The 14,911-nt window shown below is 35.0% G+C and overlaps 1 protein-coding gene across 7 annotated transcripts in view; it reads left to right on the top strand.

Moving 5' to 3' along the window:
• The window catches only part of NLGN1 (neuroligin 1), an 827,564-nt gene extending 814,150 nt beyond the window's left edge, over positions 1-13,414 (top strand). For all 7 annotated transcript variants that reach the window (XM_078069095.1, XM_078069076.1, XM_078069084.1 and 4 more), the window contains 3 exons: positions 5,542-5,754; positions 9,162-9,951; positions 10,839-13,414. In XM_078069095.1, the coding sequence (XP_077925221.1) occupies positions 5,542-5,754; positions 9,162-9,951; positions 10,839-11,661 (1,826 nt within the window). In that variant the 3' untranslated portion in view covers positions 11,662-13,414. The remainder of the gene's footprint in view (positions 1-5,541; positions 5,755-9,161; positions 9,952-10,838) is intronic.
• Positions 13,415-14,911: the final 1,497 nt, after the last annotated feature.

Genomic DNA, 14,911 nt, shown 5'->3' with positions numbered 1-14,911 from the left:
AAAAATAAATAAAAATAAAATAAAAATCTCTGTGGTAAATTTAACCTTATTGTCTATATACATACATTTAACTTTTTTGTAATTGAAATTTTTTTCTTTTTAATTCATTGGAAATTCAAATTTTTTCAATAAATATGGAAGAACATTTTTCATGAAATAGTGATAATAAGGAAAATGTCAAATTCAGTTGATTAAAACCAAAGCAGTTTTACTTAACATATATTAAGCCCTCCTGTGTCCCAAGACATTATCTTTTTTTTTTTTTTATTTGTCAGAGAGAGAAAGAGAGTGCACAAGCAGGAGGGGTGGCAGGCAGAGGAAGAAGCAGGCTCCCTGCTGAGCAAAGAGCCCGATGCAGGGCTCGATCCCAGGACCCTGGGATCATGACCTGAGCCAAAGGCAGACACTTAACTGACTGAGCCACCCAAGCATCCCCAAGACATTATCTTTTAATAATGATAACTTCTGTAGGATAGGTGCTACTATTAATATTGTCTGTTAGGTACATGTGGTGCGGAGCGGCTAACTTGCTCACACAGCAACTTGCTTGTACACCCAAGTTGTCCTACTAAGTTTGGCGCTCTCTTCATAACACTAACTATTGAGAGAATCTCAAATGCTTCTCAAACTTTATGTTCTTAGGCCAATAATCTGGGCCAATATTGTGGCCCTCAGTTTGCTGGTCGGTGTATCCTCTTCTTCTTTTGGGAGGGCCCTACCCAGTATAGCCCTATTTTTCTCCCTTTAAGGCTGCTACTACCCATTCTACGTTTAAAAGTGTTTTCCAAACAGATTGGCTGCTGAGAGGTTCTTAAATTCCTACTTCATTGCTGTCATCAAAGAAAAACACATAGGCCTCTTTCATTTGGAAAGTTTAATTGTTGATCTCCGTGTTGTAACAAAATTGTAAGATGTTAATGCCTGCCTTCATTCAGAAAACATGTACAGAATGGCCATCTGGGGGCAGGTACAGGGGAGCACCCAGTCCAGAGAAAATAAAGAAAATTAGCACATTATAAATACAAATGATAAATTACAAAATACACACACAAACATTAAAATAGGAGCACATAAGAGAGACCAAAATATGCATTAGACAGATATTTGTGATATTTTTATAGCTCCCAAAGCTATATAGTTCTGAACTATATAGTTGCTGAAGATTTTTCTTATATGGTAGCCATTGTGGCTCCCTGAATGTCATGCTTTGAAGCAAATTATGCTTTTAAATCATTAGACACATTCCTGCATAATCAGAACAATCAGAAATTAACAATGTGATTTCTTTCCTCTAAGTAGCTCCTTTAGAAGGGATAGTTCTCCTTTTTCACTTCTTTGTGAGAGCAGTTATTCAGAAAGCACAGGAATTTTATCAGTTTTGAACCAGATCTGTTGTCCAGATTCAAATAGACAGGAAGTACACAATAGCCTAATTCAGGGAATGCTGCATAAGCATTTTTTGACATGTAGACCAAGAAGTGTGAACATTAACAGCCTCAGGTTGGGGTGAAGAATAGAGGTAATGGTGTGGGATCTGGGGCTGAGTGCTATTTTTTCCCTATTATCTTGGACCATTCTTGAAATTGGAATAGTGTATACAATTCGGAGCTAAGCAAACCAGGGCCTTTTTTTCTCCATTACTATCTATGGGGGAAGGAGTCACAAATGTCAGCACTGGCTATAATATAGAAGGATCAATCTCACCTGTTTACCTTGGAGATGGCAAAAATATGGGAAATTTGGGGATTGAACAATAGAGAGACATCTACAGGTGTCTTCTTTCCAGGCATCTGTTAGTAGTCACCTTCACCTTCACCATGTCCAGCTGTCAGCAATCAGGAGACTTGGTCAGTAATTCAGTTTACTTTTCCCAAAGATGAGCCATTAAAAAACAAATTATCTCACAATAGATAAAGAGATATAGATGATAGATAGATAGATAGATAGATAGATAGATAGATAGATAGATAGATAGATAATCAACAGATAAATGTATGAAAATATAAAATTTTGGAAATACTGCCAAGTTATATGATATTAAGATATCAACCATTTCAGAGCAAGCTTTTTTCCAGAGGACACATACAAAAAGGAAATCATTTTGACTTTATCTGTTGTTGTTTCTAAGAAGAATTTAGACAATAGCTCTCAAGAGAACACATTAGCAAGGAAGTTAGCTGGAGGTGGTGGGTAATTAAATGATATTATGTGTATTCTTTTTCCCTACACAGACTCCAAATTGTCCAATTTGAGGAATTTTAAACCAACTTATTTTAAACAATCTTGACTCAAAGGGACATGGAGGGAAACTGTCCAGTATGTGTCAATATAAGGATGTTATTTTGATATAGCAGTGTCCACCATTAGAACAGAATATCTTTCAAAAGTGATTCTGGTGACAGAATAGAAGGTAAGCTTGTTTGCTGGAAGTTTGGAGGATGAGCGACTAACTAGAAGGATTTCATGAGTCTAAGAAGAAAAGAGGAAGACCTAGAATAAGTCAGGAACATGAGTGGAAAGCAGGAAATAGAGACAGAGCGCAGAGGAAGAACTGGATTTGGCAGCTATGAAGACAGGGAGGAGAGTTAGAGCATGGGATTTTCAGTTGGATTTTTAGTTGGGAGGATTTGAGACATTAATCTCATGTTGGCTTTTTTTGTTTGTTTATTTTATGTTTAAGACACAAAATCCTTAATGAGTTATTTTTCTGATTTATAGTCCCAGGTCCCTAGAAAGCTATCTCACTATCATTCAAAGTCTCAGGTCTGCAAGGCTGCCTCTTTGATGCTCAGTACAGGCTCTATTTTGAAGTTCTTACCAATTTGACTCAAAGACCAACCACAGCCATCTGTATCCAGGCAACAGCATTGATAAACACAGAAGATTTCTTTCCTACTTCTTTATAGCACGAACACATACTGAGGACTCTAAAAAAAAAATATATATATATATATATATATATAAACACTTTCAGATATTAAACACTATAAGCATAGACATTCAAATTTTCCCTCCTCCCCCCCCAAAAAAGAAAGCACACCTACAGTACAGAATCACTGACATCTTCAATTTCTGATATTCTAGATGAAATCTCAAATGTAAACAGTCTGCATTTTTCCTAGTCTCAGTTTCCTCCTTGAGTATGTTTAAATCTTTTTTTTCTACTGAGAAGCACCTTGCTTTCCTTTTGTTTTACATTCTAAATATGTTGCCTATGTGGTTATACTCTGAGGGACCTGAATATAGATTGGGTCAACCAGTCAGCTGCAGGGCTGCTGCCAGACAACTTAACTCAGTTTCTCTCAGATTCCTTCAGGTCTGCCCATCTGAATTTGGTGGACATCAGTAGCTCAAACCAATACCTGGTTACAGTGATTATCTGGTTTTATTTATTTTCCTCTTGCCAATTTATTTTATGCCTGATCTGATTTTTCCATTCCAAGGGCCTGAGAACCCATGTTCAGTTGCTTGGTTTCTCACTAACCCCTGAAAGTAATCCTACTTGCCAGATCAGGTAAACATCACATTGATGCCAAACCTGCTCAGTAAATTTCATCAGATCAGTAGAACTAGTAGTCCATGTAGGAAAAACAATGATTGGAGATGTTTTTTAATAGGACGAACTTTTAGGTGGGAAGAATGGTATTAAATAAATTCTATTTGAATACATAGTTGAATGAGAATTGTAGTATATACATGAGCCACTAAAATAATTCTTGGCATACTTGTAATTATGAATTTTGAAAGTTTACCTTGAGTTTCAAAGTAATAATTTTTCAAGGTTTTATACTCAAGAGCCAAGTAAATTAAACAGTTGAATATTATTTTCTGGAAAATTCTGTTCCTATCTCCCCGAAAAAGAGAAGATCATGTAATCATTATTGTTCTATCTTACAAAAATAATGTGTCATTGCATCAGGACGTCAATTAGTCATACGTTCTAGGAGCTTACAATTGAAGGCCAGCAGAGGCGGATAAGGTGAGTGACTATAGGGAATGACTTAAGTGACATTAAGGGAAAAATCATTTCCAAAGTAATCATGAAGGTAAGCAGCACTTTAGGACCTTTGTAAAATTGGGTTCTGCCACAGCTGGAGTGCAGTTGAACAGTCCAATGTAAAGTTCCAGCTAGAGTGATCTGAAATAATTCTGCTGTTAAGGACAAAGCCGCTAAGTCAAGTTTAAAAAGAACTTTAAATGACACTTCACTGGATAGCAAGGTATAAAGAATGCTGCCAATGCACATCACTTGGGTAATTAGCAAACTGTGTCTTTTGAGGCAGTGATTTACTCAATGTTCCTCATTTTTCACCCTTGGCTGAACCACAAAGTTTTGTTTGAATATAGCATCAGAAATCAAAGAATTCATACAAGCATGTAGTATTATTTTATCGGGTCTAAAAAAATAGATTTGATTGGTTGACTGACCTTAATAAAGGCAGCAGATACCTATTCTTTTTTCCTAATCTAAAACTCATAGTGGCTCTCTGAATTCATGCTAATGATCACTTGCTTTTAGTTGGAAGACAGATAATAGCTAGAGAGATAGATGATATAGATAGATAAGCTACAGCATACACATGAAATAAAAATCAATAGTGAAGGAAATTCAGGAATGAAAGGTTAAAATGAAGTTTGACAGAGTAGCTTGGACACTCCAAGCCTACCTAGGACACAATCTTTTACCTGATGATTTACTCCATTTTCCGCACTATGACTTAACATAGTTAATTGTCTTTGCCACTCTGTCAGCTCAGATCCCTGTAACCTTTCCTCTACCTCCTTTCTTTTTCTTATGCAACATATATTCCTCCTGATTATCAGATTTGCTGTAAAACAGAGCTTTAAACATTCTAGATATGAGTCTGAATCTTTCAAAAATCTCCAATTATTCTGTGTTGTTTTCTAATTGAGCCAATATGCTGAGTTTAGCATTTAAGGTATTCCAAAATGTGACCCCAAATTACCTCGAACACAGTGATTCTTTCTTAAGTATGGACCATCTTTGATAAAAATGCACGTATATATATGCATCTACATGCAAAGAGTTGCATATAATTTTATGCACAAATCTTAGAAAAATACCCCTGCTCTTCACCCTCACATCCTGCCACTCTGCGACACATTCTTTAAATTCCAACCATGTTAGACCATGAGCAACTGAAGGACTGACACAGTGTTTTATGCAAAAGCACATTCTCATATGCCCCATGGTACTATCCCAAATGTCTCCAAGTAACTTGGCCGGTAGAATGTCTCCCCTGAGGTTTTTCAGAATGTTTTCATTCTCTTTGTCTGCCCCCTGTTACCTATTACCTGGGTAACTTGGGGAAGGTAAATGTCATTTTTCAGATTTCAGTGTCTACTGTTCTTCCTAAAGTATATTCTTTTATTCAGGTGGGAAATAACTTTTTACTAAAGAACTTGGACTCTACTCACCTTGATGAACACAGGCTTCAACTGTATTTAAATTGAATGTCTATTTGATTCATGTCAACTCAAAAAGATGTTCTAAGATATCTTTTTATTTTGATCTTCCAGGTTTCTTGAGCACAGGGGATCAGGCTGCAAAAGGAAACTATGGACTCCTTGATCTCATACAGGCTTTAAGATGGACTAGTGAGAACATTGGATTCTTTGGTGGTGACCCCTTAAGAATCACTGTTTTTGGATCTGGCGCTGGGGGTTCATGTGTCAATCTTCTGACTTTATCCCATTATTCTGAAGGTAACCGTTGGAGCAATTCAACCAAAGGTATTATGCAGGTTGCAAATTTTGACAATTTTGGTGTCTGCATGCCACCACCATCAGTAGTATGTGATGCTCTGTATATATCTCTCTGTTCAAACTGAGTGTTAGGTTGAGCTCAATAATTGTTTAAAATTTTGTTTCTTCAGCTTTTCTATGCATGTTTCAATTTTTGTCAAACTCTTTTCTTTGTCTCCTGTGGAGCTTGATAAGTATGCCCTTTCAAGCACACTTCAGAATAGTTAGCATTACAGTTACTTTTCTTTCCTCTCAAAGGGTGATTTTTGGGAAAATCAAAGATGTTCACAGTTCTGTCATCTCTGTTTATTCAGTAATCAAAAATCAAAGACAGGTTCTTTTTAAATGCAAGGATTGTGTATCATCTATTTTCAAGACAGTAGACATGTAAAAAACCCTTTACTGGTAAGAAGATAAGGAAGCAGTTATAAGCTGGTTTGTCTGGAAACAAGATTTTCACCTGTTGTCAGAGTACAGAATGGATGTTTGATTATTTTGCATGCATGATCCAAAATTGTCAAAGCATCAAGGTCACTAGTAGAGCTGTTCATTAAAAGGAAAATTAGGTTTGAATCCGCGCTTTTTCTATTTTCAACTTCAAAAGTGTCCATTATTCCCCGCCCTGTAAAGCTTGGCTTTAAAGCAGCATGGAACACTGAGGCTGCATAAACCCATGAAATATTTTTCTTGTCTACATTTTCTGGCCTTGACACCCTTTTTCCAAAGTGCCTGCCCAAGGCTCATCATGTTGGTTTTTTATGAATTCCCACTTTACCATGAGTTTAAGTCACTCATTCTAATTGCATTATTAACTTGAAATATCCACCAGAAGTGTTTTGTTGGAAAAATCTGCAAAAGCTAATACTTTCTCTCCATTATACATAATAGATAGGAAGATAGAGAATACACATCAACATAGACCATTTTGTGTTTTCTGCTTTTTTATTGTCGTTTTATATATATTAAGGAAGTATGCGCTGTCAAGTGTAATTCATGAAACATCTTGATTTGTAAGACTGAGTTTTATGATATGAGCATCAGACATAGAATATTTGTTTTCAGTATCAAAGATACACTGATGTGGTATTTCCAAAGAACAGCCTATCATTAAATGAGTGTATATATTTGGAGAATCATACATTATCATAGACTTAATTTATAGATACACTTTATGTAACATCTCATTTATGTTAGTAGAGCTCTGATTTGAGATGACAAAATGACACATATGAGAACATTTCCAATTGTATTGAGATCTTGGTCTGTAATGAAGTGGCTTATTTTGAAATAACAAATTTTGTTGTTTGGTTTTTTTCACTGAAGAGATTAGATTGTTCTAGCTGAAGACTGTATTAATGCCAATATTTACATAGGTTAACATTAGACAATCTGTTCAGATTTCATAGGGTCATTTGATCTCAAATGTTATTTCTTCCTATTTATTCTAAAAGTTTTTCTAAATGGAGAGCAAAAGGGCACCAAAGCCAGTCAACTAATCTAAAACTAGCAATTGATAAAGAGATAAGCTAATTAGTTCATTAACTAGCATTGCTATTCATCAATTGATGATCTGGTAAACAGTGGCCACGCCAACAGTTGAAAATATAATATTCATCACACTCTTCAAGGAAAACTGTCCTTGTGGGGCCAGAGTAATGGACTTATATTTGGTTTAGTTTTAAGCCTACCTCCACAAAAAGGCTGCTTGGTTTTTTTTACCAGGAGATGCCCAGGAGATATCTTAAAATCATCAGGCTAATTCTGTTTCCCATGCCGACGTAGATTTAAAGTCTGTAAAACCCCAGAGCTGCAGCAATGCTTAGGCCTATCTATACCAGGAGTCAACCACAGATTGTATACACATAATAAGCATTTTCACTAATGATAAAATATATGATTTTTCCAATACTATCTAGAGGGCATATTTCAGATTATACTTAATATGATGTGCATTTTTCCCAAATCTTTTTTGGTATATTTAGTTAATGTCATTGAGCCCCTGAAATGGGAAATAATCACCAGGTTTATTTTAGTTGAAAAGTTTTTAATTAGTAAAATATTTCTCTGAGTAAATGTTAACAAACACATAGCCTATGTAGTTTTTAAAAATAATCTGTATTTATATCATTCGCTCTAGCATACTTTGCTCTGGCAAACTAAAAATATGTTCATAAAGATGTCAGAAACCAAAAAAATTTAAATTGGTACTGTTTGACTTTTTGAATATTTTTAGAATTATCTAGGAGCATATTATAGACATTTTGAATACATATATATGTTTGGAGAAAAATATAAAACTTTGCTTCTAATTCAGACACTGCTTTAGCACCTTTGTGAAAAGAATTCTTACCTCATTAACACATATGAATAATTGAGCATGTGTTTAAATAACTGAACTACAAAGCTATATTGGGAAATTGATAATAAATGTAATTTTTAAAGGAAATAGATAAATTGTGTTTTTAAAGCAAGAATTTTATTTGAAAATACCTTAATGGGTAGACAAAGTGCATTTGTAAATTTGCATGGCATGCAGCTCTTATTAAACTGCATATGGGACCATGATTTATAATTCTTAAATGCAATTAAGTTAAAAGCAGTGGACCATGTATTTTTCATCTTTTATGATAAAATATAGCAGTGCACATTCAACAGTGGAAAAAGTTAAATCACCCCCCACTGAATCCTTCTGCTGATGGTTTTTTCTTTAACCTAGTGAAAACACTTCAAATGTTATGTCTTCTTCTGAAAGATGAATATTCAGCATACTATGTCTGACATGAAGAGCTGGAAAGAGTATGTCTAAAGTGATATTCTGTTCTGTGTGCCTTCAGGGCCATCCCCAGGGTATTAGCAAATCCCCAGCCCCAGTAGTTGTGCAAGCTCCCAACAATTCTTTTTTTAATAAATCTGAATAAAACAAACATACAGAGCCATTTTGAAGGAAGATACATGCAGCCAAATTGGAAGAAATATTCCCCCAAAACAATACAAAGTCTAATGAAGAGTTGGGGGGAGAGAGCCCATCTGCTTGGCTTTTATAATAACATGAGTGTTTACATGTTGATTGAAAAAAATATTTGGGACTTCTTACCACTAATATTTACACATTCTCCATCTCTCCTTGTTTATTGCCTCTCTGAGACACCAAACAATTTAGACCTCTTGATTCCTAAAGCAGTTGCCACTCAAAGCATAAGACTTAGTCTACCTCTCTGACTCCTTATACCCTGGGGATGACTTTACATACCTTCTCTTAAGCAAAAATGTCTCTATCTTCCTGTTTCTTGAGTTGTATATGGGTTTTTACATACACATTTAAAATATCAGACGTTACTGTTTTACCACAACATTATTCAAAAGTCATCTCAAACTCTTTGTTATTTTTCTCATAGGACTTTTCCAACGAGCCATAGCTCAAAGTGGAACAGCCCTTTCCAGCTGGGCTGTTAGTTTCCAACCTGCAAAATATGCTAGAATGTTGGCCACAAAAGTTGGTTGCAATGTTTCAGATACAGTAGAGTTAGTGGAATGCCTACAGAAGAAGCCTTACAAAGAACTTGTTGACCAAGATATTCAACCAGCACGATACCACATAGCCTTTGGACCTGTGATTGATGGTGATGTAATACCAGATGACCCTCAGATACTGATGGAGCAAGGAGAGTTTCTCAACTATGATATCATGTTAGGAGTTAACCAAGGGGAAGGGTTAAAATTTGTTGAAAATATAGTAGATAGTGATGATGGTATATCAGCTAGTGATTTTGACTTTGCTGTTTCCAATTTTGTTGATAATTTATACGGATATCCTGAAGGCAAAGATGTTCTGAGAGAAACCATTAAGTTCATGTATACTGACTGGGCTGACCGCCATAACCCTGAAACCAGAAGGAAGACATTACTGGCCTTGTTTACGGACCATCAGTGGGTGGCACCGGCTGTAGCTACCGCAGATCTCCACTCAAACTTCGGTTCACCTACATATTTCTATGCCTTTTACCATCATTGCCAAACAGATCAGGTTCCAGCTTGGGCTGATGCAGCTCATGGAGATGAAGTTCCCTACGTACTAGGAATCCCCATGATTGGACCTACGGAATTATTTCCTTGCAATTTTTCCAAAAATGATGTGATGCTGAGTGCAGTTGTAATGACATACTGGACAAATTTTGCCAAAACTGGGTATGTACCTAAGGAATAAAGTTTTCTATAATTTAACAAAAATATCCTTGTCAGCATTTTAAAATAATACACATTTTGTGTCCAAGTGATTTCATTTAATAAATTCATGACAATAATATATTAGGTTTCTTTATTCAGAATTCTATATGGTGCTATTTCAGAAATCATTGATTTATTAGTTCTTACTTTTTAGAAGTTTATTAAGAAAGCTTTGATATCTCAGTAATTAAACTTATTTTGTGTTTTTTTTAATTACACAAGACTTGTTATTTAGTAGTGATGATATCATTTTATAGTGCTTTCCAATTTACAGTGTTGTTTGCCCTTTGATCCTTCTAACTTTTTTAGGTGGACAGGTCAGGTCTTGTTAATCAATTTTGCAAATAAGGGACTGAAGTGATGAGAACCTATCCTTGTATAGATATTCGTATGCGTTGTATGTAACACCACTAGGACTTAAAACCTCATCTGCCAATTCCAAAACTCAAGTCTTTTCCTGTATCCCATGCTGTCCTTGTTAGTTTGCCCAGGAGACAATGCATATGCATATGAATTTTTAAATCTTTGGGTAGATAGTAGCCCATCTCTAAATGGGTAAAGAGAACAAGAATGTGAGGCTTACTCTCATTACATTATCATGCATCTAACCTGCCTGTGATAGGATCTGTATTTCTAAATTGACCCAGTTTTTATTAAAACACAGTCTACCTACTGTATGGTGAGTAACAACATAATAAAATAAAATAAAAAACAACAAAAAAGCAACACAATCCAAGGCCTTGCTGACTTGCTAAGTTACCTCTCCAACTCGATGTTAAACTAGTACTATTTTGATTAAGAAAAAGAATAAAACAATTTTGTTCTCATAGTGCTTTTTTCTTTCCTAGTGACCCAAATCAACCAGTCCCTCAAGACACGAAATTCATCCATACTAAACCCAACCGCTTCGAAGAAGTAGCATGGACCAGATATTCGCAGAAAGATCAACTTTATCTCCATATTGGATTAAAACCAAGAGTTAAAGAACATTATAGAGCCAATAAGGTGAACCTCTGGTTGGAGCTGGTACCTCATCTGCATAATCTCAATGACATTTCTCAGTATACCTCGACAACAACTAAAGTGCCATCAACTGACATCACTTTCAGACCTACGAGAAAGAATTCTGTACCCGTCACATCAGCATTTCCCACTGCCAAGCAGGATGATCCCAAACAACAACCAAGTCCATTTTCAGTGGATCAAAGGGACTACTCCACAGAGCTGAGCGTCACTATTGCAGTTGGAGCATCACTGCTGTTTCTGAACATCCTTGCCTTTGCAGCCCTGTACTACAAAAAGGATAAGAGGAGACATGATGTTCATAGGAGATGCAGCCCTCAGCGCACTACTACCAACGATCTGACCCACGCACAAGAAGAGGAGATCATGTCCCTCCAAATGAAGCACACTGATTTGGATCATGAATGTGAGTCCATCCATCCACATGAGGTGGTTCTTCGGACCGCCTGTCCCCCAGATTACACACTAGCTATGAGGAGGTCACCCGATGATGTTCCCTTAATGACACCCAACACCATTACAATGATTCCCAACACTATACCAGGGATTCAACCCTTACACACATTCAATACATTTACCGGAGGACAGAACAATACTCTGCCCCATCCCCATCCCCACCCCCATTCACATTCAACAACCAGGGTATAGCCAGATAAGAGAAACAAACTCTATTTTTTTGATGGATTGCAGTAAAAGATTACTGAAGATTCCTTGGCTTTCAACCTACAAGACTCTTACTATTTAAATAAGGAGGAATATTATGTGAATATACATATCAAGAACTTTGGGGGTTTTGAAAAAAAATAAATTGTACATATATAAACAAATCAACTTTAAAAATGAATTTCAATTGCTTGAAGCAATTGTTCTGAATGATACTTTTTCATTCACATTCAAGAATTAATTTTTTGAAGATTTATGTTACGTAATGGAATTAGGCATGTGGAACACCAAACAGGAAAGAACTATGTCTGAAATATAAAACATAAAAATAAAAAAACAACCATGAATATGCACAAGGGACACACCAATGGAATGTCAGATAATTTTCACCAGTTTTTATTTGGAGCCGTTTTAATGTGTAGACCATATTTACATATTTGGATAAGTACACAAAGCACCAATGCTGTTAATGGCCTTAGCGGAGGCTCATGCTGAAATTTGCCAGTAAAACAAAGAAGTTTAAAGACTGGCAGGTACAACATTATCACATAAGTGCTGTCAGTATAAAGTTGTGGGGATAAAGGAAACTGGATATTTTTAGCACGATGTGCATGATAATTTATATGCTTGGTGGCTGTGCTGCTGATTAAGCCGTAATTAAAATTCTTCTCATCCCATTGGATTCTTTAATAGAAGCTTCCTCTATCAATTGGCAGAGCCTAAAGAAGATTTTAAGGGGCAAAAGTAATTAGAAGTAAATAATTCACAGTAGTTTTGATAATAGGAGGTATTAGTTATTAAAGGTATTTGAAGAAACCATAGGTATAGTGGTGAATACTCGCTGATATGAATCCCAGGAAAAAAGAAATTCCTGTGTTTTTAATGTTCTTTTCATTCCAATCTAAATAATTTATAGAAATACAGCCCTAATTGGACATGTGTTACAGGATCTATAATTTGCTGTGGTTTTTGTTATTCTGTATTTTGTTCCTTTTGGTAAGGTGAAGTGTGTCCAAAGAGTTACTTGCAACAGTCTTTTATGATATGAGGATGCCCCAAATTACCACTCTGATTACAGTTCTCAGTTAATTGATTTACTCATGTTGCATGACAAAACGTTTACTAATAAGAATTCAATATACAGTTATGTCCCTCCTCATATCACTTATCTTTCTCACTGAGGTTCATTCACTGGAATTTACTCACGCAATCTCAGTAGAGTACAACATAGATTCAGAACCTAGAAGGAGAGTCAACACCTGGAGGATTTTAGTCGTACACATATGTGTGATTTGAAATGAATACTTTAAGACCACAGGAAACTCTTCATCCCCCGGTTGTTTACCAGTAACAGTATATCACAGACCTTTCCAAATGTTTGTATATGTAATCAGATGTACATTTATATTAAAAAAAAATTGAGATGGACTTAAAGAGCACATCCTGATAAATACTTTCTCTCTTACCTGTACTATATTTCTATTAGACTAAAGTTATGTGATTTTTTTTTACATTTTTTCAGATGACTAGCAATTTTGATAGTTTGTAAGATAATGCAAAGAACTTTCTCTGACAAACTAACTGCAGTAACAGAAACCTTTCTTTTCAGTTACTCTTTTTCAAGAATGAAAGCTTATTATACAAAAAAAAAATTGTATACTACTTGATGGAAACAACTTTGTACATCTTGGCCATGTCACTGGTCATTGCGTGAAATAAAGATAATCTGGATAATGACTATTAGTCCAATGCTAAGAGACATGATCTTTGCTCATTAAAGAGCTAAAATGTTTATTGCTGTTTTGTCTTTTTTTTTAAATAACAAAAGAAACATGACTGTCTCAGAGAGTCATTTTTCTAGACCAGTTGGGTTTTTGAAGACATATAGGTAACTTCTATAGAAAACACATGTGTATTTAAAGGCAAGTGTTATCTAAGAAGAAACTGATGAAACTTTAACATTATGAATTTATAAGCCCGGAAACTCATGAAAAATGTTAGCTTTGTATTTTTAAATACCTCTTATGTGAAAGTGTTGTAGAAATAAAATGTGCCAATTGTTTTCAGTTAGAAACACAGGTTCTGATTTTCGTCATCAAGGAAAAGGCCTATTGGAAATAAATGTGCACTATTTCATGGAACGAGAATAGCTAGGTTCATAATATAAGCGTGATTAAACTATCATAAAGTAATGGATAGAAAGTTATCCTCCTAAGAGAATTAAAAAGTGCTGAGCAAGACATTAAGCTGACACTAAAAGATAAAATCTTCTATATCAAGGAATTTCTTTGCTTGTAATTCCCCCCTCCCAATTATTAACTATCAATTAAATGTAGATATTACTCTATAACTTCAAATAAAAATCTCTGTTAGAGGTGAAAAGTCTTCAAAACTCAGAGCGGTCTACATGCAGTTTTGCCTAATGTGGTTATGCTTTTAGACTGGGAACTGCCAATGTAAACCAAGAAAAAGAATTGCTTAACGTCTGAAATACTGCTAATCAGAAAACTGTCTTTTACTACACCAATTAAACAAAAGATAAAAAGAAATACAAATGGCAACAAAATAAGATATGAGTGAAATCTTTCATACGCATTACTTCACTTGGCAAAATCAAGCATTCTATTCTAGATTAGTGGCCATATTTATACCTATCTGCATATCTGTTGCTCTAAATTTATCTATCAATCTACCTATATATGCCATAACTGACATCTATGTTATATTAATTTAGGGAAATGATTTAGGAAAACAGAGCATAGTCCTAGTCTTTTTTCTAAATTAATGTAGTTTCAACTTTGTGGAAGATAGAAAGCAGTTCTAGGTTTTATTATTAATTCTCAAGTCGTGATAAATTCATTGTGAATGAATGTTAGTTGTTAGTTTTATAATTACAGCAGCTAGTTTTCTGAGTGTAAAATGATTTCCCACAATAAACAGAACAGTAAGAACTGTTTTTAAAGCTGAAACATAATTTTTAAATGCAAGAAGTACTTTGAATATTGTTAAATTTTAACCAATATCTTTAAAGTGTATTTATTTAGACAATTTTCTTTAGAGAAAAAGTAAGTCACAAAATTAAAAGGATATTTTTGGCATTACTTATTAATTCAGATTTTCCTCCCTCAGATTAAATTGCAAATAGTCAAGGCTGCTTAGAATTTATATAAACATTAAGCCAAAATGGACTTTACTTCATTGTTTTGTTATATAAAATTATTACTAGGTGTTTATC

Source organism: Halichoerus grypus, chromosome 1 (genome assembly GCF_964656455.1).
Source record: "Halichoerus grypus chromosome 1, mHalGry1.hap1.1, whole genome shotgun sequence".
In the NCBI taxonomy this organism is placed as follows: domain Eukaryota; kingdom Metazoa; phylum Chordata; class Mammalia; order Carnivora; family Phocidae; genus Halichoerus; species Halichoerus grypus.
Note: the sequence above shows the minus strand (reverse complement) of the source record. Positions and strands in the feature narration are given on the sequence as shown.